General features: G+C 43.9%; 1 protein-coding gene across 3 annotated transcripts in view; it reads left to right on the forward strand.

Annotated features, from left to right (window-relative positions):
* Window positions 1–18,324, forward strand: part of LOC125462445 (general transcription factor 3C polypeptide 1-like) — a 72,946-nt gene extending 54,622 nt beyond the window's left edge. For 2 of the 3 annotated variants that reach the window (XM_059654114.1, XM_059654116.1), the window contains 7 exons: window positions 59–343; window positions 757–1,004; window positions 3,438–3,724; window positions 5,173–6,061; window positions 9,684–9,741; window positions 12,306–12,498; window positions 14,431–18,324. In XM_059654114.1, the coding sequence (XP_059510097.1) occupies window positions 59–343; window positions 757–1,004; window positions 3,438–3,724; window positions 5,173–6,061; window positions 9,684–9,741; window positions 12,306–12,498; window positions 14,431–14,640 (2,170 nt within the window). In that variant the 3' untranslated portion in view covers window positions 14,641–18,324. The remainder of the gene's footprint in view (window positions 1–58; window positions 344–756; window positions 1,005–3,437; window positions 3,725–5,172; window positions 6,062–9,683; window positions 9,742–12,305; window positions 12,499–14,430) is intronic. The other variant, XM_059654115.1, reaches the window with a different exon arrangement.
* The last annotated feature ends 8,272 nt before the right edge of the window (window positions 18,325–26,596 follow it).

The following is a 26,596-nucleotide window of genomic DNA, read 5'->3' on the forward strand; positions in this document are numbered from 1 at the left end:
TTTGCATTCAGTGACTCTTCAGCATTTTGCAATGTTTGATCTGGATGATTTGTTACAGGAACTTCATGTGGCGATTTCCCAGCAACATTTGTGCAGAGTCGTACCATTTTGTTCAAAAGTTGAGGAATGGGGGCAAGGCAGATCTCCCCAACACCTTTTCATTCCAGGACACAAAGACACCCGTTGAGACAGAAATGGTCACCTATCCTTTGGATGGAAATGGCGGCTACTGTGTAGCTACAATATCCTTGTTTATCCTTGGTCTGCTCTCTTTCCACGTCTCAATACCTGAGCAGATTGTGGTTGTGGACAGCACCCTTGTAGATAATGAAGTTATAAAAAGGTAAAGAGGTATAGTCATTGTAATTGTTGTCTGTCACATCCTCCAACCCCAAAACCTCTGTGCAAAATGTTGACCAAATAACCCAATGCTGCCAGCAACATATAGCGAATTTAAATGTATGGCTTAATGAATATGTTTAATATGGAAGTGTATTAATCTTACATTTTCTTTTTGTTTCATTATTGTGGACACACTTTGGTCATTTTTGCCATTTCACAAAATTCAGATAAAGATAATGGGAGGGAGTAAGAAATGAGCTGAAGTGTGAACTTATTGCTGGGTAGATTTGTCCCTCAATTTTGATTTTTCTTGTTCCAAAATGTTTTTCTTGCACCAGCTAAAGTACAGTGGTTTGATTCTCACATTGATAGTTATAAGAGGAGGATTGTTTAAACTCTGCTTTGTGTTTTTAGGTTGGGTAAGGAAAGCATTGATGATGATGAGGATGATGATCTGGACGAAACTGGGAACAAACCCAAATTTGAAGTGAAAGCTCCTCAAGCTTCGCATACAAATTACCTGCTGATGAGAGGCTATTATGCACCAGGCATTGTTAGCACACGTAACCTCAACCCCAATGACAACATTGTAGTCAACTCGTGTCAAGTGAGGTTAAAAGTCCGCTCAACACCAGTCCCTGGATGTTTGAGCACCCCTGACAGTGAGTCATCACCTTTAGACTGTTATTTCTTGTCTCGTCTTAGCAATTCAGTCTCGCAATTTCAGTAATATCTCGCTGTCATCCTAATGTATGCACATGTCTATTTTCCTCACTTCTCTAAGCAGTTGTTTCTGACTCAGTACTTTTCACCCTGTGCACGTGAGGCTCAAATAAAGTTCTAATGTTCCATGCTCAGGTTCAGGGAAAGGGAATACTTTAATAACGGTATTGCTGTAAATGTTGTGCATTCTGTGGTTTATCGTCTGATCCGAGCATTAAAATACCAGTTTTACCTCCGCAAGCCAAACTGCAAACTGCATTTGCAGCATGTACAGGTATAGAGACAGATGGAATCAGATGTGTTAGTAACATTTAATAAACAGAACTGCAAAAGCTTTGAAGTTTACTTGTTCCAGAGGATATACTGAATCAACCAAAATAATCTAATTATGATGAAAAGTTAGTAGCAGTAAGAATTTACTGCGTCCTGTGGGCAAGTGTATGTTCCATATTTTGTCCATGAAAATGTTGTATAGCAGGATCATGCAGTGAATACTGTATATCATTGTTCAAACTCAAGAACTGAGAGTTTTTAAACTGACTCCTGAGAATACACTTCCTCCCACCCACCTTCCTGCAAAAATGACATCTCCCTATTCCCAATTCTTTTGCCTCCACCACATCTGCCTCCCAGGATGAGGCATTCCACTCACGTACATCTCCGATGTCCACGTTTTTCAAGGACTGCAACATGCCCCCCACCTCCCTTCAGTGGTCAATAATGCCCTCAACCGTGTCTGCTGCATTTCCCGCAACTCATCCCTGACACCCTGTCCCTGCAATAACAGCCAAAACAGAATCCCCCTCGTCCTCACGTACCACTCCACCAACCTCCGGATCCAACGTGTCATCCTGCGACACTTCCGCCATCTGCAATCCGACCCCACCGCCAAAGACATTTTTCCCTCCCCACCCTTATCTGCTTTCTGGAGGGACCACTCTCTCCATGACTGCCTTGTCTGCTCCACACTCCCTTCCAGCCCCACCACACCTGGCACTTTTCCTTGCAACCACAGGAAGTGCCACACCTGCCCCTACACTTCCCCCCTCACTCCCGTCCGAGGTCCTAAGAAGACTTTACACATCAAGCAGATCTGCTAATGTGGTATACTGCATCGGCCGTTCCCGCTGTGGCCGCCTCTACATCAGGGAAACCAAGCGGAGGCTTGGGGGCTGCTTTGCAGAACACCTACGCTCAGTTCACACTAAACAACTGCACCTCTCAGTCGTAAACCATTTCAACTCCCCCTCCCATTCCTCAGACGACATTTCCATCCTGGGCCTCCTACAGTGCCACAACGATGCCACCTGAAGATTGCAGGAACAGTAACTCATATTCCACTTGGGAACCCTGCAGCCCAATGGTATCAATGTGGACTTCACAAGCTTCAAAATCTCCCCTCCCCATACTGCATCCCAAAACCAGCCCAGCTCATCCCCGCCTCCCTAACCTGTCCTTCCTCTCACCTATCCCCTCCTCCCATCTCAAGTCCCAGCCTCATCTCCTACTTACTAACCTCATCCCACCCCCTTGTCCTGTCCGTCCTCCCTGAACTGACCTATCTCCTCCCAGTTCCCCACCTACACTCACCTTTACTGGCTCCATCCCCGCCTCTTTGACCTGTCTCTGTCCTCTCCACCTATCTTCTCTTCTATCCATCTTCTATCTGCCTCCCCCTCTCTCCCTATTTATTTCAGAACCCCCTTCCCCTCCCCATTTCTGAAGAAGGGTCCAGGCCAGAAATGTCAGCTTTCCTGCTCCTCTGCTGCTGCTTGGCCTGCTGTGTTCATCCAGCTCCACACTTTGTTATCTCAGATTCTCCAGCATCGGCAGTTTGTACTATCTCTAAATATCTTCTTCCACCTGGTTGGAACTGTTGCAATAAATATATATTGTTAAGTTTTTGTTTCTTGGCCTCCACTGGATGCTGCCTGTCAATAAATGGTTAGCGAGTGGAGTGGTAAGTAGCAAGTGATGCCGTAAAGGGACAGCTGACAAAGTAGTGATTGATGCAGAGAATGGGATAGTTTGGGGGGGGGGGGGGGGGGGGGGGCGGTGGTGGCACCCACTTCCTATTTCAGTGCTGTGTTAGTACAAAAGAATGATACCACCAGCACCAACTTCATGATTCACTGGGTTGTCTGAGATAGTGTGGTTTTTCTCACTATAGTTCTTGCAGTCATACTCAAAATGTTGCATTTAGATCACTTCTTTTGAGCAGTTTTATTCTTGAGTTCATTTATTTCCTTCAGAATCTAATGTTACATGTTATTTTTCTCCACAACAACCTGTTTCTGAAGGGTTCAAAAATTGCTTTGATAAGTGCAGTTAAACTCTGACTACTTTTAACACCCTGGACTCTCTCGAAACAGGTTCAGCTGCTTTGTTCCAAACTGCTTCGGGACCAGATGCTCTTCCTAGCTCATTCACAAAACTGTTGAGGCCCAGCACTGATGCATATGTTGGAGAGAACATTCAAAAGCAATGTGTAGAGGAACTCCAGTACAGTCCTGAGGACCTTATGGCTGTTCTGGAAATTGCCAGTGAAGTTGAAGCCTGTTCTTTCTTTGGGATTGAGACTGTGGAACTTGGCAAGAACTTTGTTCAGTATGAGGAGGTACAAAATGGCAGAACCAAGACTTTAAAGCAGTATCTGCAGGTTTGTTTTAAATACAAAATATGGTCTTCAGGGTCATTTCTCCAAATGCTCGTGACTAAATGTTTCTAGTATAAAGAAATCCTAGTCTGTATGTAACTCTTTCCCATGACTTTCTAAAGCCTGTCTACACTTACAAAGCATAAGTCAAGAGTGTATCAAACACAGTGAATGCTGGAGAAATTCAGCAGATCTGGGTGCACTGGTGGAGAGAGAAAAACAGTTAACATTTCAATTCGACAATGACTCTTCAGGAGCTCTGAAGAAGACTCAATCTCAGAAGTATGAGAGGGGTAGGAGGTTCATTGTCATTCTATCAAAGGTACTTCTTGTGGTAACCAACAAAGATGTTCAAGAGCGGCTTCCATGGCTGCACCATCTATTTGTGTGTACATCGTGGAGTTAAAACTAAACGCAACTGCACAACTCGCTAAATTCATGAGACCATGCATGTGACTAAATAAATGGTACTTCTGTGAGACTACCAATCCCTGCTACATTTGCCATGGTAATACCCTGAGTAATCAGTGTGTAGCTGCCTGCTCTGCAGTTAATCAGCTAGCTAAGGTTGAGTGCAGAGTGAAAAGCTTCAACTTTGTGTCTCTTTTTAGTAATATTTACTTAAGACACTGTTTCAGTTTTGCAAGAATCTTTATAATGTCACCTAGGCCAAAGATAGACACTCCCATAAAACTGCAGCAACTGGAAGTATGCAGCACCTTTTAACATTGTCAGATTTCCTAAAGGGCTTTAGGATAAGGAGCTTCTAGGACAGATGCCCAAAAGTTTGATAAACACCTAAGTACTGTTTTAGCTATGTCAGCCATGGCTGAGTTGATAAAACCATGCAACTCGGAGTGCTGAGTTCAGATCCGATTCCAGGATTTGAGCACTTTCAGCAATGACACTTCGCAGCACTAACGTGTAAGATATTGTCTGTGAGGGAATACATAAAACTGAGGCTTCATCAACCTGCTTGAGTGCATGTAAAAATTCCCATTAGAGCAGGGGAGTTCTCCCTGGTGACCTGGTCAATAGTTATTTCTCAATCAACAGCATAAGAACAAATTATCTGTTCCTTTTTGTTTGTGGGAATTTATTGCAAGCAAATTAGTGACCCTGTTTCCTACATTGCAACAGTTACTACAGTTCAACTATTCCATTTACTGTAAAGCTGTTTGAGACATCTGGTGGTTGCGATAAGGGTTTTATAGTAAGTCTTTTTGTTAAAAGGAAAGATTTAAGGAGAGCTTCCCAGACCTAGGCACGGAAAAATCACTTTAAAGAATTTCAGAAATTGACAGCATTCTTTACAAATTAAAATGTTGGGTGAGATTTGCAGCTCATTTGTCAAAGGGTGGTTTTACAACTTGTCAACTGCTTGAATGTGATTTCTTTATCAATTGTTCTTGAAGCGTAACTCAGCATAATGTTGTCTTCCCATGTTTCAGGATTTGATTGCGTTGGACCAAATGGTGAAAGTTGGTGGATCAGCAGCGCGACTGGTTTCCATAACCCACGCTAATCCATGGCTGCTTCATCCATTCCACGTACGGAAAAGTATCAAAACTGGGTCAGAGAGTCCTGTGGATGTGGGTTCCAAAGGTAGTACAGAGATAAACCATCTAGCATCCAGTGCAAACATCTTAGCAGAAAGTACAGAGGGCAGTGAAGGACACCAAGACAATATAAAACATAATCCCAACACGACTAATGTGGAGACCGAAATTGAGCAGCACAGACTGGAGTCCACTACTGTACAGAACGAAGCTATCCTGACTGGAAGTAGAAAAAGGACCGTTGAAGAAGTTGAAAATGAAATAATTGAGCATGAGCTTCCTAGTAAAATGCCTCGTCAAGAAGTTGAGTCTTCCAAGTTGAGTTGTCATTGCTCAGTCAGGGGACAGCCTGTAGACAGCAATGTGGGTGAGGCAGAAGCCAACTTGCCTCGACCTCACATAAGGCAGAAACAAAGTAAATCTCTGGAACAAGCGAGTAGACCAGGAGAAGCAGATTCGGAACGCAGTCAGGATGGGGATCAGAATAAAGGTGAAAACAGTGAGCTGTTCACCTCTTCGTACAACATTAAAGATTCAAACATCCCTTCTGCATCTAGGCTACCAGGTGAACCATGCATGGAATCTGTTGGAAACAACCATCTGAGATCTTCCCAACACACATTCGCGGTGAGTGAGCATCAGAGTGAAGCCATTCCACCTGTGGACGGACAAGATCGGCTTCAGGAAACTAATTCTACAACAGGTCCAGAGGACCATTTACAACTAGACGAAAATCTTCATGTAAGCAAGAATCAGGACAGATCCAAGCTTCAGGGTGAAGGTAACTCCTTCAGAGCTTAGAGCACAAAATCTGCAGTGTGTTGAAGTGCAAGTTAACATTAAACATTATTACTTGGAACTAGCCTAGCCTTTCATAATGTTCAATTGACTGTCTTTTGCAGTGCTGTTTGCCAGTAAGCTTTGTCTCCTGTGGTATTGTTGGTGGAAGGGTGAGAAAAGAGAAACTTTTCCTTGCATTTGCAGTAGTAATGTTGTATCTTTTATACCTCTTTAATATATTATTTGTCAGTAATCAGAATATTAAGATGCTTAACAAAATAGCATCACAGCTGTCCATGAATCATCATAGAGATCCATGAGTAATGTGGTAGGAGTATAGTTATGATCCACACCCTGTTGTCATTCCAATCCTAACCTCAAACAGGTTATCAGCTACATGATCTCCACAGGAGATGGGGGATGATCTAAGGTTCATAAATTGAGCTGCAGTTTTCTGGGTAGTTAGCAGGCTGCCTGCTCTTTTCACCAAGGTTTCAAAATTCAGACAAAATATACATTTTGGAAAGCAATGGTAGAGCAGGGCTTTGTTTTTGCCTTTTGTTCTTCTTCAACCAATTTCAATGTCATTAAGTTTAAGAAATCATTTGCTTTGCTGTTCATTTGCATGCTTGTAACTTGTACAGCGATGGTAATACCTTTAACCAGTTTACAGTCCAATTACACATTTAGTGTAATTGTCTAGCACACTTTGCAGGACGAGCTGGATTTACAGGAATAATACAGAAAAGGGACATACTGAAGTGCTGATCTTATTTAAACCTCCCAATGAAATTCATACTTGAGGAATAAGAGAATGATCAGGGAGAAGGTAGGGCCGATCAGGGATAGCGCAGGGAACTTGTGCATGGAGTCTGAGCAGGTAGGGGAAGCCCTAAATGAGTTTTTTGCTTCGGTTTTCACTAAGGAAAGGGACCTTGTTGTGAATGAGAACCTTGAGGAGCAGGAAAATGGGCTTGAACAGATCAAGATTGAGGAAGTTGATGTGCTGGAAATTTTGGCAAACATTAAGATTGATAAGTCCCCAGGGCCAGACCAGATTTATCCTAGGTTGCTCCGGGAAGCGAGAAAGGAGGTTGCTAAGCCGCTGGCGAAGATCTTTGCTTCTTCACTCTCCACGGGAGTTGTACCAGAAGATTGGAGGGAGGTAAATGTTGTTCCTCTATTCAAGAAAGGGAATAGGGAAATCCCTGGAAATTACAGACCAGTCAGTCTTAGGTCTGTGGTCAGCAAGGTTTTGGAAAGAATTCTGAGGGATAGGATTTATGACTATTTGGAAAAGCATAGCGTGATTAAAGGGAGTCAGCATGGCTTTGTGAGGGGCAGGTCATTCCTTACAAATCTTACTGAGCTCTTTGAGGAAGTCACGAGACAGGTTGACGAGGGTCGAGCAGTGGATGTGGTGTACATGGTCTTCAGCAAGGCATTTGATAAGGTTCCCCATGGCAGACTCATTCATAAAGTCAGGAGGTATGGGATACAGGGTGATTTGGCTGTCTGGATTCAGATTTGGTTGGCTGACAGGAGGCAGAGAGTGGTTGTAGATGGTAAGTATTCTGCCTGGAGGTCGGTGCTGAGTGGTGTCCCGCAGGGCTCTGTTCTTGGGTGTCTGCTCTTTGTAGTTTTTATAAATGACTTGGATGAGGAGGTTGAGGGGTGGGTTCGTATGTTTGCTGATGACAGAAAGGTTGGAGGTGCCGTTGATAGTATCGAGGGCTATTGCAGGCTTCAGCAAGACATTGACAGAATGCAGAGCTGGGCTGAGAAATGGCAGATGGAGTTCAACCTGGATAAATGCGAAGTGATGCATTTTGGAAGATCGAACTTAAATGCTGAATATAGGATTAAAGGCAGGATTTTGGCAGTGTGGAGGAACAGCAGGATCTTGGTGTTCAAGTGCATAGCTCCCTCAAAGTTGCCACCTAGGTGGATAAGGTTGTTAAGAAAGCATATGGTGTTTTGGCTTTCATTAACAGGGGTATCGAGTTTAAGAGCCGCGAGGTTATGCTGCAGCTCTACAAAACCTTGGTGAGACCACACTTGGAATATTATGTCCAGTTCTGGTTGCCCTATTATAGGAAAGATATGGAGGCTTTGGAGAGGGTGCAAAGGAGGTTTACCAGGATGCTGCCTGGACTGGAGGGCTTGTCTTACGAGGAGAGGTTGACTGAGCTCTGACTTTTCTCTCTGGAGAGAAGGAGGAAGAGAGGTGACCTGACTGAGGTGTACAAGGTAATGAGAGGCATGGACAGAGTCGATAGCCAGAGACTTTTCCCCAGGGCAGGATCGACTGCCATGAGGGGTCATAGTTTTAAGGTGTTAGGAGGAAGGTATGGAGGAGACGTTAGAAGGAGGTTCTTCACCCAGAGAGTTGTGAGCACATGGAATAGTTTACCAGTGGTAGTCGTGGAAGCGGGAGTCATTAGTCGCATTTAAGCGACTGCGGGACATGCACATGGACAGCAGTGAATTGAGGGGAATGTAGGTTAGGTTATTTTGTTTTTGGATTAGGAATATTCCACGGGACAACATCATGGGCCGAAGGGCCTGTACTGTGCTGTACTTTTCTATGTTCTATGTTCTAAATGTGACATTGCACTGGAGAAGGTACAGAGGAAATTCAGCAGGATGTTGCCTGGGATGAAAAGTCTCTTATGGAGAGAGACTGGATGGGCTGGTTTTGTTTGCCTTGGAGTGGCGGACGGATTTGCTTTGCATAATAGACAATAGGTGCAGGAGTAGGTCATTCGGCCCTTCGAGCCAGCACCACCATTCATTATGATCATGGCTGATCATCCACAATCACTATCCTGTTCCTGCCTTATCCCTTACACTTTTGAAGTATACAAAATGATGAGAGTCATAAATAGAGTAGCTTGTGAGAATCTTTGTCCTGTGGCAGATGTGTCTAAGTCCAGAGGGCATAAGTTTAAAGGTGAGGTGTTTATAGGAGATCTGAGAAAATTTTTGTTCCACCAGGAAGGTAGTAGAAATATGGAACCCACAGCCTGAGAACGTGATGGAGGCAGGTAAATTCACAACATTTAAGAAGCATCCGGATGAGCGCTTAAAATGCCTGGCCATAGTAGGCTATGGACAAAGTGCAGACAAATGGGATTAGTGCAGTTTGGGTGTTTGTTGGTCAGCATAGATGGGTTGAAAGGCCTGTTTCTGTTCTCCACAGTTCTACGACCCTAATGTTTTCTGTTTCATTGGTTAGCTTTCCCAATCCAAAGGCACTAGGCTGAATTGTTTCAACATCTGACTTGACAAAGCCTTGAAAAAAATGACATCTGGTAACTGTCTTGCTAGGTGCCATTAATGCTCTGCCTTTTGGAAATGCCCAGGTCCCTCCTTATTCTCTGTTCAGTGCTTAAATGCCAAAGTATTGTGTTAACGCACGTACACTTTCCCTTTTGTTACATATGGGTAATAGAAACCAGGAAGTATTCAATTCCTGATTTTAATTTATTAATATTGTATGAATAGATAAAATCAGAATTGCATTTGTGTGTCCTTAATTATGAATCATATGAGTGCATTTGGGCTTTTTCCTTTGCAAGGGGGAATTCTCATTTTAAATTGACTTGAATCTTTCTCTTTAGAAGACGATACAGTTGAGAATGTCAGGGTGGAAAACATGGCACAAACCCAATCAGAAAGGTAAGCAGCAGTGTTTCCCTGTTAATTGAAGGGAAGAAAAATTTGATCAGAAAACTGAAATTGCTTTGGTACACACTTACTCTAAAAGAAAATGCATTGGTGCTGAATCTAGTCCTGATCAAAAAAATTCATTTGGATCAAGATGAAATGACCCAGATGATTGGTTTGTCAACTTCAAGCTATAACACAGGCTGTGAAATGTAACCACTCAGGGAAATTCTAACACGTTGAATCGTGATTTTTGTGCCTTGCTCCACACGTCAGAATCTCAGGCCAAGTCCAAATGTGGCATCATACCAACCTTGCCAATCACACTGTCAGAAGGTGGTACTTAGAAACACAGGACTTGGGAGCAAGAGTAGATTACTTAACCCTTCGAATATGCTCCGTCATTCAATTAAGATCATTGCTGATCTGATTGTGGTCTCAGTTCCACTAAGCGGTCTGCACCACATACCCTTGACTCTCCTGTCTATCAAAAGTCTACCTAACGCAACCTCGAATAATTTAAAGACCCATCCTCCTCCACCTTCAGGGTGAATTCCATTGTCTAATAACCCTCAGAAATCTCTCCTCATCACCCTCTTAAGAGTGAGAGGCTTTCCTTTTATTTCAAATGATGCCCCCTCATTTTAATCTCCTGTACAAGAGGAAGGATGTTCCTGAAATATACCCTACCTAGTTCCCTGAGATCTCTAATGTTTCAATAAGGTCACCTTCCAAATACCCAATATGTTTCTTCATTAGATAAGCCCTTCAGCCCAGCAATGAATTGAGTGAACCTACTCTGAACTGCTTCTAAGGCAATTGTTTTCATTTAAGGAGACCAGACTTTTTCAAATTCATCCAATTCATCACAGACTAGATTGCATTTATTGGGCATCCCTAATTTCCCAGAGGGTAGTTAAAAGTCAACCACATTGTTGTGGGTCTGGGTTCACAGTAGGCCACACCAGTTCCTTTCCCTGATGAATATTAGTTGAACTAAATTGGCTTTTCCAACAATTGACACCAGTTCCATGTCACATGTCATTAATAGGTTCTTAGTGGATTTTGAATTTAATAAAAATTCAATATCTGCTATAGCAGGACTTGAACCTGGGTCCCCAGAACATTGCCTGGGTCTCTGGATTAGTAGCCAAACGAAAATACCAGACAATAACATAACCACTTCTCTTACTGTACAGAGTATTTCAGAAATCATCTCACTAATGCCCTATAGAACTCTAGTGAACCTAATTCTATATTCCATTCTCCTTGTAATAAGCAATAATATTTAATTTACCTTCCTAATCACCTAATAGGCCTGCATTCTGACTTTTTGCCATTCATGTACCAGGGTATTCTCTCTGTACCACTGAATTCTGCAATCTCTTTCCATTTTAAACGCATTTCTGTTCTTCCTGCCCAAATGGATAAGCCCTCCTTTAACCACATTGTACTACATCGGTCAATTTTTTGCCCACTCACTTAATCTTTCTATAACATTTCTCTGCCTCCTCTTGACAACTTAATCTCCCACTCATCCTATTGATGTCATCAGCAAATTTACCAACCATGTGTTCAGTTGCCTCACCCAAATCACATCTATGATTTGTAAATAGTTGAAGCCCCAGCACTGAACCCTGTACCACTCTACTAATTATAGCTTGCCAACCCAAAAGATATCAATTTATCATTACTTTGTTTCCTGTTAGTTAACCAATCCTTGATCCCCATTTGACATTGGTACCCCATGTGACCGATGTAGCAACCTTTGATGTGACATCTTATCAAATGCCTTTTTGGAGATGAGGTCCAATGATGGGTTTTTCCAGTCTCAGTTAAGGTGACTCAGGTGATAGTATAACTTAATGATAGGGTCTAAAACACCACTTTTCGATAGATAGGACCTGTCGAGTGAAACACTGATGCTTTGAAATACATGCAGCTGTTAGTTGTCTGAGCCAGTCAATCAGAATTTCATCCAGAGAAGTTGAAATTCAGATTTCATTATGTGGCCAATGCATGTGAAAATTATGCATTGCTCCTGACTTGTCCTGCAGGCCAGTATCTGTGCTGGGGATCAGAGGAATTTTTGTATCCTTTATGATTATGTCAGTATTGGTTAGTATGGTCAAGAGTAGAATGAGCTAAATGCAAAACATTTTACCTTCCAATTTCTCTGCACAACCTCAGAAAAATGTCTGCCATTACACTGATGTCTTATTTTCCTTAACGAGTTCTCTCAAGTCCTCCCAAACTAAAATTGCCATTTAAAGCTGAAATGTAGACAGCTTTGCACCACGGATTCAGACCTGTAACCGACAGAATTGAAGCAGTCCACATCTCCTGTAACGTTTTGACCTCTCCCAGAAAGGGTGACTCAGAGAGGCTTTTATCGGATCAGTGGGTGAGATTGGTTTGAACCCTGGTTCTGGAAGTGAAAGTGCTAATGGTCAACTCCATCTCAATTATTTCCTTTTAATGTGAATAGTCACAGGCTGATCACACAGATAACGCTAATTGTCTTTGCAGAAGCCATGATTTTAATTGAATAACTACATTTTGGTTGAATCTTGCAGTGAATATGAACAGATTAGTTTTGTCTGCCATCCCTGGAGGATTGTTGATGGAAGTCTGAATAAACCTGTCTGTAAAGGAATGATAGAAGCCATGCTATATCATATTATGACAAAACCTGGGATCACAGAACAGAAACTGTTAAGTTATTATAATGCTGTACTGCAGCCTGTCATTGTCCTGGAAATATTGCAGGTAAATGTGGTTTAATTTTGCATATGAGTATAGTGTGATTTGTAGTGGGTTCTCTTTCCTAATTAGAAGTTGTGCATACATTGCAGCTTCATTGCCAAATATGCTATTAACTCCTGTCAATGAGAAGTTAAATTAGTTACCGTACATGAAACTTGAACTGAATTTAAATTGTGTTGGATTTAGTTGAATTCCTATACATGATGTGGGCTTTTGTTGTATTATCTACCAGTTTCCATTATTCATCATCTAAGTCTTCTAGATGTCAACTGATAATTGGGCTTCCAGGACATTTGTAAGGCTGTTTCCATACTTACATGTTTTTTTAGCTTCAGTTTGGTGGCAGTCTTTTTTTGGATTCCACATTGCCTTAACTAGCAACCAAAGAATCCAGTGTTTTCATGAAGAGAATTTTGAAAAGTCATCCTTGATGTGGGGGAGGAACCTATATCAGCTGATGTTAGGAGCAAACAAAGTGGAAGAATTGCATTTTTATAGCGTTCTTCCAAACATCAAGGCACCTGAAACTGCTTTATAGCCAGTGAAACGCTTCTTTAAATCTTGTAAATGTTGTGATGTGGGTTATGTAGGTTTGCATGCAGCAAGTTCCCATTGACAGCTGACGTTTCGGGCCTGGACCCAAAGAAGGTCTGTTATGTCAGATTCTCCAGCATCTGCAGTTCCTGGTATCTCTTTCCCGTTGACAGCGATATGTTATTGAGAAGGTGATGGAGAAATAAATATTGGCAAGGACATAGGATAACTCCCCTGCTATGTTTTGACATATGTCCTCGCACTGGACACAGGGCCTTGACTTATCTGCAAAATGGATTTAGATCAGAGACATCTAATTAAGGAAATATTCTTCAATCCTTCAGCTTATGTTCAGAAATAAATTGGTTTGCTAGAATCTTAGATTCCCTACTGTGTGGAAACAGGTCCTTCAGCCCAACAAGTCCACACCGACCGTTGGAGCATCCCACGCAGACCCATCCCCTTCTAACTCGCCTAAGCAATCATTCCTGAACACTACGGGCAATTTAGCATGGCCAGTCTGCGTAACCTGCACATCTTTGGACTGTGGGAGAAAACCGGAGCACCCGGAGGAAACCCACGCAGACACAGGGAGAATGTGTGGAGTTTGCACAAACAGTTGCCTGAGGGTGGGATTGAACCTGAATACCTGGCGCTGAGAGGCAGCAGTGCTAACCACTGAGTTGTACATTTGTAAACCTATGAGTATCACCATTTATAGCTGTTTGGAAAACTCCATCAAGCAGACGTCGTGTAAAAGTCGATTTATTATTCCATAACTCTGCCAACTTCATTTAAAGTCAGAGGTCACACGGCATCAGGTTATATTCCAAAAGGTTTATTTAACATCACAAGCTTTCGGAGCGCTGCTCCTTCATCAGATGAAGTGGAGGAAAGCGCATGCTAGAGACTGTAACCTGACTTATGGCGTGTGACCTCTCACTTTGTCGACCCCAGTCCAACACCGGCAGCTCCACATCACTACCGTTTTTTTTAAGGCAATGGTCATTTAGAGTAGTGCTTTAGAGATGAGCTGATCCTGTAGAACTAGAATGCAGTCACAACTCTGCCGATAAAACAGGTGATCTTTGTTGAAAAGATTGTTCACCATCACCTGTAGTTGGTGAAACACCTGCAAATTTATTTTATCATCAGCTATTTGATTGGAGCCACTCAAAGCTCAGCCCAGACGATCATAAAAAATACTACAAGACAGCTTTTGACTTTCCAGCATTGCTGTTTTCTCGCAAGTTCGGGTTACAGCTGTCTTCTGCGTCCAACAGTGTCTTTGTTTCATGCTGTAATATTTCTACTCCCCATTAACTGGGAATTCAGCTTAAATTTCTGCTTTAAATGTTGAAATGGAGTTTTCTCATTTTGAATTTCTGTTCTCAACCACAGGCTCTGGAGACTGTCGGCTGCGTTAGGAAGCGCTACTTAACCAAAACCAAGCCTGTATCCCTGTTCTCTACTCCCACAAGTGCTACTGAGATGCAGCATTGTAAATTGTCTGAGCGTTTTACTGTTTTTTATGAACCTACCATAGACTGTGTTTTAAGACTTGGCAAAATCTTCCCGCATGAACCAAACTGGAACAAGTGGATACAATAACATAGCAGCTTAAGGATTCTTTCCATTGTACAAATGAAAGATATTTTCCCACTGGCACCGACCAACCACTCCTAAGGACAATCTCAAGAGTCCAAACTCACCTAACTGTACAGAACAATTTCTCAAAAATCTGAAGTCAAACATAAAGGTCAATAATGCTGGATTACACTTGGGAGTGAAGAAATAAACCTGTTTTTACTAAAACTTCCACAGATTATAATCTTCAGTTTGTTTTGCACCTCATGTTTTCTTGAATTCTAATGATTTGGCTTCAGTTCATTTACAGTTCCTCACAAATACTTACTTCATCACTGGGTCACCTACTGCTGTTACAACCCCATAACAAAATGGATATGGTTTTTTGAAACTTACAGCTAAATAATGTCTCTCTTGAAAGAATCACAGAAGCTGCAACAAATTATTTGTATAAGCACCTTTTGCTAAAAGCCAGGGTACTTCTTGGGAGAGCCATCAACAAAACTGAATCCCTAGCTGATGAGATCTGTATAAAACATAGAAGACAGGAAAAGGAGTAGGCCATTCGGTCCATTGAGCGGCTCTGCCATTCCGTATATTGACAGCTGATCATTGAGCTCAATTCCTGAATCCCACCCTGCTCCCATATCCCTTGGTCCCTTTAGACACACAAACAAAATCTAGATCAGGCATGAAAGAGAGAGATAGCGAGGTATATTGTGTCTGAGAGAGATGACGGTTAAAACAGAAATTGTTGGAAGTACTCTCAGATTAAGACCATAAGACATAGGAGTGGAAGTAAGGCCATTCGGCCCATTGAGTCCACTCCATTTAATCATGGCTGATGGGCATTTCAACTCCACTTCCCTGCACTCTCCCCGTAGCCCTTAATTCCTTGTGAGATCAAGAATTTATCAGTCTCTGCCTTGAAGACATTTAATGTCCCGGCCTCCACTGCACTCCATGGCAATGAATTCCACAAGCCCACCGCTGTCTGGCTGAAGAAATGTCTCCTCATTTCTGTTTTAAATTGACCCCCTCTAATTCTAAGGCTATGCCCACGGGTCCTAGTCTCCCCGCCTAAAGGAAATAACTTCCCAGCGTCCACACTTTCTAAGCCATACGTTATCGTGTAAGTTTCTATTAGATCGCCCCTCAACCTTCTAAACTCAAATGAATACGATCCTCAGCCGTTCATTGTACGTTAAACCTAGCATTCCAGGGATCATCCGTGTGAATCTCCACTGGACACGCTCCAGGGCCACTATGTCCTTCCTGAGGTTTGGAGCCCAAAATTGGACACCGTATTCTAAATGGGGCCTAACTAGAGCTTTATACAGTCTCAGAAGCACATCACTGCTTTTATATTCCAACCCTCTTGAGATAAATGACAACATTACATTCGCTTTCTTAATCACGGACTCTACCTGCAAGTTAACTTTTAGAGAGTCCTGGACCAACACTCTCAGATCCCTTTGTACTTCTGCTTTATGAATTTTCCCACCGCTTAGAAAATAGTCCATGCCTGTATTCTTTTTACCAAAGTGTAAAACCTCGCATTTGCTCACATTGAATTTCATTAGCCATTTCCTGGACCACTTTCCTAAACTCTCTAAATATTTCTGCAGCTTCCCCACCTCCTCAGTACTACCTGCCTGTCCACCTATCTTCATATCATCAGCAAACTTCACCAGAATGCCCCCAGTCTCTTCATCCAGATCATTTATGTATAAAGTGAACAGCTGCAGCCCCAACACTGAACCCTGCAGGACACCACTCGTCACCAGTTGCCATTCCGTAAAAGAGCCTTTTATCCCAACACTCTGCCTTGTGTCAGACAGTCAATCCTCAGTCCGAGCCAGTAGCTCACCTCGAACACCATGGGCCCTCACCTTACTCAGCAGCCTCCCTTGAGGCACCATATCAAAGGCCTTTTGGAAGTCTAGATAGATAACATCCACTGGGTTTCCCTGGTCTAACCTACTTGTTACCTCTTCAAAGAATTCTAACAGGTTTGTCAGGCATGACCTCTCCTTACTAAATTCATGCTGACTTGTTCTAATCTGACCCTGCATTTTCAAGAATTTAGAAATCTCATCCTTAACAATGGATTCTAGAATTTTACCAACAACTGAGGTTAGGCTAATCGGCCTATAATTTCCATCTTTTGCCTTGATCCTTTCTTAAACAAGGGGGTTACAACAGCAATTTTCCAATCATCTGGGACTTTCCCTGGCTCCAGTTACTTTTGAGAGATCACAACCAAAGCCTCTGCTATTTCCTCAGCCAGCTCCCTCAGAACTCTAGGATGTAGCCCATTGGGGCCAGGAGATTTATCAATTTTTAGACCCTTTTAGCTTTTGTAGCACTTTGTTTTGTAATGCCTGCCATACTCAACTCTGCCCCCTGGCTCTCCCCATTTGTTGGCATACTACTCATGTCTTCCACTGTGAAGACTGACACAAAGTACTTATTAAGCTCTTTACCTATTTCCTTACCTCCCATCACTAGCCTTCCAGCATCAATTTGGAGCAGCCCAATGTCTACTTTTGCCTCTCGTTTGTTTCTTATGTATTGAAAGAAGCTTTTACTGTCATTTCTAATATTACTAGCTAGCCTACCTTCATATTTGATCCTCGCCTTCCTTATTTCTCTTTGTTTTTGTAACCTTCCCAATCTTCTGATTTCCCAGTGCTCTTGGCCACTCTATAGGCTGTCTCTTTTTCTTTGATATATTTCCTGACTTCCTTTGTCAGCCATGGTTGTCTAAGCCCACCCCGGATAATATTTCTTTTCTTTGGGATGAACCTCTGTACTGCGTCCTCAATTACATGCAGAAACTCAGGCCATTGTTGCTCTCCTGTCTTCCCCGTTAGGCTCTGCTTCCAGTTGATTTTCGTCAATTCCTCTCTCATGCCCCTGTAATTACCTTTATTTAACTGTAACACCATTACATCCGATTTTGCCTTCTCTCTTTCAAACTGCAGACTGAACTCTACCATATTATGATCGCTGCTTCCTAAATGTTCCCTTACTTTAAGATCTTTTGTTTACGGGCGTCTAGTGGAGAGGAAGAGAGTTAGATATTTTGGGACATTAACCTTTCACCTACAGTTGAATGAAACCTTGGTCAAAGAGTTTAATTTTAAAGAATATCTTAAAATACATAGAGGGGGTCAGAGAAAAAATGCCAGAGCTAGTGCTTGGGTGTTTGAAGGTACAGTTTGTGGTGGAGTGAAGGAAGATTAACATGACCAAGTAGTCAGTATTGGAGGAAGGCCGAGTTCCTTTCTCAGTCCTGTGGAGCTGGAGCAGTTTAAAGAGATCAGAAGGGCTGAAGCCTTGGTATATAACCCTGAAGGGGAAAGCAGTAAATGTTATTAATGTCATGTACTGATCTGACTCAAACACCACAAAATAGAAAACTAATATGTTTGTTCCTAAATATCTTTGCCCTCTGAAAAGGATTAATTAAACTGAAGTGTTAGTGGATTGGGTGCCACTGTTGGCCACAGTGTTTCATGTCGGGGAATCTGTCACTTGATAGCTACCCTGGGTGACTTGAGTAGGTTTAGCCAACAATGTGTATCCATCTGAGTATGTGACGTCCAGACGGAGAAAGTTTAAGTTTATGGACTAAAGAATTGACTGTGATGCCTTATTTGTAGTCTGGAAACACCATACCCAATTTTTGTTGTTTAATAAATACCTGCTGATTGTATAAATAACGTATTGTGTGTTATTGTTTTGGATGTCTTGATATTGAGCTTGTCCCATTCCAGCACAATGTACGTTCCATATATAATCACTACCACTCTCCCACCATCCACATGCACAGCAATGCAAAAGAAACAATCACTTTATAATGTGTGTTCTCCATTCTGCATTTCTAACAACTTTGTTATTCAGCTGACTGGATAATTTGCAAAGTAAAGGGGAATTTTATCCAATAGACAACTTTAGCTGTGACAACTACTGTGTTTCAAGATGTTAATTTTGTGACTTTAAGTAGCAAGTTTTTACTCTCACTTTGGGCATAAAGTTATAAAACAGAAATAACACCAAAGCAGCTTGGTTTTTAACAAAGAAAATTATAACAATGGAGCAGCTCCTGAAGAGACTATTAGTTGCGCAAGTTTCTGCACAGGGGAAAAGTTTGCAATTATGCCGTTGGAACATTAGAGGCAGGTTGAGCTTCCTGACAGCAAGGTTCGGAATACCCTTTTTCCTGAATTTGCATCTCATGCATACTCATGGTTGAGTAATAGGAAACAGAATAATGGTTTAATACATATTTTTTAGGCTGGGGGAAGGTTCCCAGAGGTTGGTTTCGGGACCCCGGGTTTTTCTGATTTCCCTACATTTATGATCTGGAACTTGGTGTGCAGGGGATAATTTCAAAATTTACCAATAACACTAAACTTGGAAGAATTGAAAGCTGTGAGAATAGTGTGGAATTCCAAAAGAATATTGACAAATTGGAATGGGCAGATTGTGGCTGGTGAAGTTCAATGCAGAGAAATTTTAGCTTGTGTACTTTAATAGTAAGAATATTGAAAGACAGTATAAAACAGGGATACAATTCTAAAGCGGGTGTAGGAACATAGATATCCATTTCAAGCCCACCGACTCCCACAGTTACCTAGAATACACCTCCTCCCACCCACCTTCCTGCAAAAAAGTCAGCCCCTATTCCCAATTCCTTCGCCTCCACCACATCTGCTCCCAGGATGAGGCATTCCACTCCCGCACATCCCAGATGTCCTTGTTTTTCAAGGACTGCAACTCCCCCTCCACACGGTGGTCGAGAACGCCCTTGACCATGTCTCCTGCATTTCCTGTGACTCATCCCTCACACCCCATCCCCACAATAACAACCATAAAAGAATCCCCCTCGTTTTCACATACCACCCCACCAACCTCCGGATCCGACGCATTATCCTCGGACACTTCCGCCATCTGCAATCCAACCCGACCACCAAAGACATTTTTCCCTCCCCACCCTTGGCTGCCTTCCGGAGGGACCACTCTCTCCGTGACTCCCTTGTCTGCTCCACACTCCCCTTCAGCCCCACCACACCAGGCACTTTTCCCTGCAACCTCAGGAAGAGCTACACCCGCCCTCACATCTCCTCCCTCAACCCCATCCCAGGCCCCAAGAAGACTTTCCACATCAAGCAGATGTTCACCTGCACATCTGCCAATGTGGTATACTGCATCTTCTGTACCTGTTGTGGCCTCCTCTACATTGGAGAAACCAAGCGGAGGCTTGGGGACCGCTTTGTAGAACACCTACGCTCAGTTCACAATAAACAACTCCCCCTCCCATTCCTCAGACGACACGTCCATCCTGGGCCTCCTGCAGGTCGTAGGAACAGCAACTCATATTCCGCTTGGGAACCCTGCAGCCCAATGCTGTCAATGTGTGGATTTCACAAGCTTCAAAATCTCCCCTTCCCGTACAGCATCCAAAAACCTGCCCAGCTCATCCCTGCCTCCCCAACCTGTTCTTCCTCTCACCTATCCCCTCCTCCCACCTTAAGCGGCACCCCCATTTCCTTCCTACAAATCTCATCCTGCCCGCTTGACTGTCTGCCCTCCCTGGACTGACCTATCGACACCCTACCTACACTCACCTTTACTGGCTCCATCCCTGCCTCTTTGACTTGTCTGTCTCCTCTCCACCTATCTTCTCCTCTGTCCATCTTGGATCCACCTCACCCCTCTCCCTATTTGTTTCAGAACCCCCCCCCCCCCCATTTCTGATGAAAGGTCTAGGCCCAAAATGTCAGCTTTTCTGCTCCTAAGATGCTGTTTAGCCTGCTGTGTTCATGCAGCTCCACACTTTGTTATTGCCGGATCACAGGTACCTGAGTGCACAGTTCGTTGAAAGTGGCAGGACAGGTGGAGAGGGAGAGAGCAGGTAATAAAGCATACAGTGCCAGAGATAATGGGAACTGCAGATGCTGGAGATTCCAAGATAATAAAATGTGAGGCTGGATGAACACAGCAGGCCAAGCAGCATCTCAGGAGCACAAAAGCTGACGTTTCGGGCCTAGACCCTTCATCAGAGAGGGGGATGGGGGGAGGGAACTGGAATAAATAGGGAGAGAGGGGGAGGCGGACCGAAGATGGAGAGTAAAGAAGATAGGTGGAGAGAGTGTAGGTGGGGAGGTAGGGAGGGGATAGGTCAGTCCAGGGAAGACGGGCAGGTCAAGGAGGTGGGATGAGGTTAGTAGGTAGCTGGGGGTGCGGCTTGGGGTGGGAGGAAGGGATGGGTGAGAGGAAGAACCGGTTAGGGAGGCAGAGACAGGTTGGACTGGTTTTGGGATGCAGTGGGTGGGGGGGAAGAGCTGGGCTGGTTGTGTGGTGCAGTGGGGGGAGGGGATGAACTGGGCTGGTTTAGGGATGCAGTAGGGGAAGGGGAAATTTTGAAACTGGTGAAGTCCACATTGATACCATATGGCTGCAGGGTTCCCAGGCGGAATATGAGTTGCTGTTCCTGCAACCTTCGGGTGGCATCATTGTGGCAGTGCAGGAGGCCCATGATGGACATGTCATCAAGAGAATGGGAGGGGGAGTGGAAATGGTTTGCGACTGGGAGGTGCAGTTGTTTGTTGCGAACTGAGCGGAGGTGTTCTGCAAAGCGGTCCCCAAGCCTCCGCTTGGTTTCCCCAATGTAGAGGAAGCCGCACCGGGTACAGTGGATGCAGTATACCACATTGGCAGATGTGCAGGTGAACCTCTGCTTAATGTGGAATGTCATCTTGGGGCCTGGGATGGGGGTGAGGGAGGAGGTGTGGGGACAAGTGTAGCATTTCCTGCGGTTGCAGGGGAAGGTGCCGGGTGTGGTGGGGTTGGAGGGCAGTGCCGTTGGCTTTATTAATAGGGGCATGGAGTATAAGAACAAGGAACTGATGTTGAATTTATATAAGACGCATGTTGGACCTCAGCTGGAGTATGTGTACGGCTGTGAATGCCAGATCCTCCATATCTGAGATGTGCATAAAATAATCACTATTTTTGATTCTAACTGCAAATTATGTGAAAAGTCTAGCCTTTTTTGTAGCATTGGCTCCCAGTACTATCCCAAAGTTCTCCATTTTAAATTCTCATCATTGTGTTCAAATCCATGATCCCATGCCTAATCTCCTCCAACCCTACAATCTTCCCGTTTCCCTTCACTCCTCTAATTCTCGCCAACTAATGTCCTCATTTCGGTTGCTCTATCATTAGTGGTGCTGAGTTATACTGCCTTTCCCCGGGATCCAGAATTCGCCCTCAAAACCTATATCCCTCAATCCCTCTTTCATCTTCAAGGTAGTCCTTAAATAATGACAATAGGGAGGTGAGTCGGGTAGGGATTTAATGAGAGGAGAGAGATGAGTAGTTGGATAGGCAAAGGAGTTGATAACGATCTGGCTGGGAGGATGAATAGTTGTTACTGGGACTGTTCGTGGCTAACAATGGGTGGTGTGTGAGGGCAGGTTATATGATAACAAGGCCTGGTGTGTGGGGTGGAGGGCTAAGACATGGATGAGTTCCGACCCTAAAATTAATGAACTCAATTTCGAGTACGGAGGGCTGCAGGGTCCCCAAGCAGAAAATAAGGTGTTGTGCTTCCAGCTTGCACTGAGGTTCACTGGAACACTGTAGCAATATTGAGACAGAGATGTTGGCCAGGGAACAGGGTGGTGCGTTAAAGTGGCAGGTGACAGGTAGCGCAGGGTATTTTCTGTGAGCAGAGCGTAGATGTTCTGTGAAGCAATAATCGGGTCTACACTTCATTTCCCCATTGAGAGAAGGAGACCACACTGTGAGCAGTGAATACAGTAGACTAGATTCTGGGAAGTGCATATGAAGTGTTGCTTTACCTAGAAGGTATGTTTGGCCCCTTGGATAGTGGAGACGAAGGAGGTACATGGGCAGGTATTGCACCTTCACCGGTTACAGGGAAAGGACAGTGGGGGTGGAGGGTATTGGGAGTGTACAAAGAGTGGACCAGGGTATCCCAGTGGGAATGGTCCCTGCGGAAGGCAGACAGGGAGGTGGTGGCATCTTGCTGGAGGTGGCAGAAATGGTGTCTGATGATCTTCTGGATGTGGATGCTGGTAGGTAAGGACAAGGGGAACACTAGCACTGTTGTGTGCAGGAAGAGAAGGGGTGAGGGCAGAAGTGCAGGAGATGGGTCGAACCTAGTTTGACAACGGCGCTGAGGAATCCTCGGTTGAGGAAGAAGGTGGACATTTTAGAGTTGGCCTCGACTGTCATTTGTGACGGAGATAGAGGAACTGGCAGAATGGTATGGAGTCTTTACAGGAAGTGGGATGCAAGGATGTATAGTCCGGTAGCTGTGGGAGTCAGTGGGTTTATGGTGGATACTAGTGGCCAGTCTATCCCTAGAAATGGAAACAGAGATGTTGAGGAAGGGAAGGCAAGGGAGGAATCAGAGACAGACCAGGCGAAAGTGAGGGCAGGGTGGAAATTTGAAGCAAAATCAATGAACTTTTCCAATTCTGGGTGAGAGAGGGAAGCAGCACTGATGATATATATCAGAGAAAGAGTTGTGGGATGGGGTCAGAATAGGACTGGAATGTCCACATCCCCCATGAAGAGACAGGCATGTGGGTACCCATGGCCACCCCCCTTACCTGAAGAAAATGAGTTAAAAGAGAGGTTGTTAAGTTTGACGACGAGCTCGGCCATGCGGAGGAGGATCGTGGTGAGTGGGGATGGTTCAGGGAGAAGCGGCCAACTTCAACAAGGGAGCCTCCAAAATGTCTACCTTCTTCCTCAACTGAGGATTCCCCAGCTCCGTTGTTGACAGGGCCCTCAATCAGGTCCAACCCATCTCCTGCACTTCCGCCCTCACCCCTTCTCTTCCCTCTAACAGCGATAGGGTTCCCCTATCCTCACCTGCCAGCCCACCAGCATCCACATCCAGAAGATCATCAGGCACCATTTCCACCACCTCCAGTGAGATGCCTCCACCAGACACATATTCCCATCCTCTCCCTTGACTGCCTTCCGTGGGGACCATTCCCTCCATGACAACCTGGTCCACACTTTATTCACCCCCAACACTGTGCCCCCCACCCCCGACAGCCCTACAGCACCTTCCCCTGTAACCGGTGAAGGTGTAACACCTGCCCATTTACCTCCTCCCTCCCCAGTATCCTAGGGCCGAACCATACTTTCCAGGTGAAGCAGCACTTTGCCTGCACTTCCCAGATTCTAGTCTACTGCATTCGCTGCTCTCAATGTTGTCTCCGCTACATTGGGGAAACAAAGCATAGACTTGGCGACCACTTTGCACAACATCTACATCCTGCTCCCAAAAAAGACTCTGAGCTACCAGTTGCCTGCCATTTTAACACACCACCCAGCTCCCTGGCCAACAGCTCCATATCAGGTCTGCTGCAGTGCTCCAGCGACGCTCAGAAAAATCTGGAAGAACAACACCTCACTTGGGCATGCTGCAGTTCTCCGGACTCAATATTGAGTTCAATAATTTTAGGGCCTAAACTCTCCCATGTCCCAGCCTCCTACCCCACACACCAGGCCTTGTTACCACACAGCCTGCCATTACACACCCCCTGTTGTTAGTCACTAACAGTCCCCATTAACAACTACTCACCCTCCCAGCCTGATCATTAGCAACTTTTTGTCTATCCAACTGCTCTTTGGGCTATATGTTTACTATACGTGTACTCCCTACCCCAACCCCCTCCCTATTTTCAGCAAATAAACCAACATTTTCCCAGTGACAAAAATAAAGTTGCTGGAAAAGCTCAGCAGGTCTGGCAGCATCTGTGAAGGAGAAAACAGAGTTAATGTTTCGGGTCCAGTGACCCTTTCTCATTGGGCCTGAAACGTTAACTCTGTTTTCTCCTTCACAGATGCTGCCAGACCTGCTGAGTTTTTCCAGCGAATTTGTTTTTGTTCCCGAATCACAGCATCTGCAGTTCTTTTGGTTTTCTCAGCCACCATCCGTTCTGAGGAAGGGTCACTGGACCCGAAACGTTAACTCTGATCTTTTTTCACGATACTGCTGGACTGGCTGAGCTTTTCCAACAACTTCTGTTCTCATTCCTGATTTACAGAATCTGCAGTTCTTTCGGCTTTTACTCCTTAAATACTGTCTCTTTGACCAAAGTTTAACATCTCCTTGAGTGACCTGTTTCAAATCCTGCAAGTTAGTGCCTGTATGACAAACAATGGAGCATTTTACTGTCAGAGTTATAGGTGTTATAAAAATACAAGCAACTATTTTTTCATTTTTTCAGAGGGATTTATTGCTCAGTTTTAATAAAGGGAAGAGGGAATCAACTGTGTTGTGGTGGGTCTATATTCACATTGAAGCCAGTCTTCCTTCTCTAAAGGGCAATCGTGAGCCAGATAGTTTTATCCCAATAATAAACAATGGTTTCACAGTCACTAATAGAGTCTTAATTGCAAATTTCTTTATTCACTAAATTCAAATTCACCATCTGCTATGGCAATATTTGAACCCAGATCCCATGAGTTACTAGTTTGTTGCTAGTTTACTACTGGATTACTAGCTCAGTGATAATACCATGAGATCATTATTTTCCCCTGTTAATTAACTAACTTAGATTTTGGGCTGATCATGCTTAATACTGCATCTATACAAAACTCCAAAATACACTCTTACCTCTGAGCCTGCAATTGAAAATTTCATTTGTCTGCAGAATGTTATATCAGGCAGTTCAACCCCAAGAGAAGTAACTGACATAAGGCAATATGAACGAAAAGAAACAAAGAATTGCAGATGTTGAAAATCAGAAATGAAAACAAATTGCTAGAAAAATTCAGCAGATCCAGTCTCACCTGTGGAGTCATAAGCAGAAATAGACCATCTGTCCAACCAGCCCATGCCGAACATAATCCAAACTAAACTGGTCCCACCTGCCTGCGACTGGCCCATATCCCTCTAAACCTTTCCTATTCATGTATCTACCCAAATATCTTTTAAATGTTGTAATTGTACGAACGTCCACCACTTCCTCAGGATGTTCATTCCACATGTGAACCACCCTCTGCATGAAAAATTGTCCCTCCTGTCTTTTTTAAAACTCCTCTCAACTTAAAAATGGCCCCTAGTCTTGAAATCCCTCATCCTAGGTAAAAGACACATACTATTAACTTAATCTAAACCTCTCATTGTTTTATAAACTTCTATCAGGTCACCTCTCAACTTCCCATGCTCCAGTGAAATAAGTCCCAGCCTATTCAACTTTTCTTCATAACTCCAACTTTCCATACCCTTATTCCAAAGTTATGTAGAGTACTCATGAATTGGAAAGCAGGAAGCTCGAAATTGTTTATAAAAATGATAAGAGGAAACCGAAGGGTCTCGGCCCAAAACATCAGCTTTCCTGCTCCTAAGATGCTGCTTGGCCTGCTGTGTTCATCCAGCTCTACACCTTATTGTCTCTGGTGGTGAATTTAACCTGACAGTCACTGTGCATTGTGTGAGATCAAGACAGGACCTTCATTATGGCTTCAACTAGTACAGGAATATAAATCCTCAAGTGTTGGCAAGCAACTCCTCATAAGAGCATCACTGAATAGGTTGCGTAGAAAGTATCTGTAAAGGGCCATTTCTGGAACGATCTGTAACAATGCTCTGCAGTACCTTCTGAGTCAGATACCTGTGTGATTCAGGAGCAGTAAAGTGTACTTCTACGTACAGCTTGAGATCTTACCGTGCACTGCTGTGTATATCAGAGGTAATGTAACACGGTATTAGGCAACACAGTGTGGCACTGGAGGAACACAGCAGCATCAGGGGAGCAGGAAAGCCGACGTTTCGTGTCGGGGTCCTTCTTCTTTCCTGCTCCTCTGCTGCCAGGCCTACTGTGTTCCTCCAGCTCCACGCTGTGTTATCTAAGACTCCAGCATCAGCTGTTCCTACTATCTCATAGTATTAGGTAATATATACTAAGCCTCTTCGATC

Source organism: Stegostoma tigrinum, chromosome 23 (genome assembly GCF_030684315.1).
Source record: "Stegostoma tigrinum isolate sSteTig4 chromosome 23, sSteTig4.hap1, whole genome shotgun sequence".
Taxonomy (NCBI): Eukaryota; Metazoa; Chordata; class Chondrichthyes; order Orectolobiformes; family Stegostomatidae; genus Stegostoma; species Stegostoma tigrinum.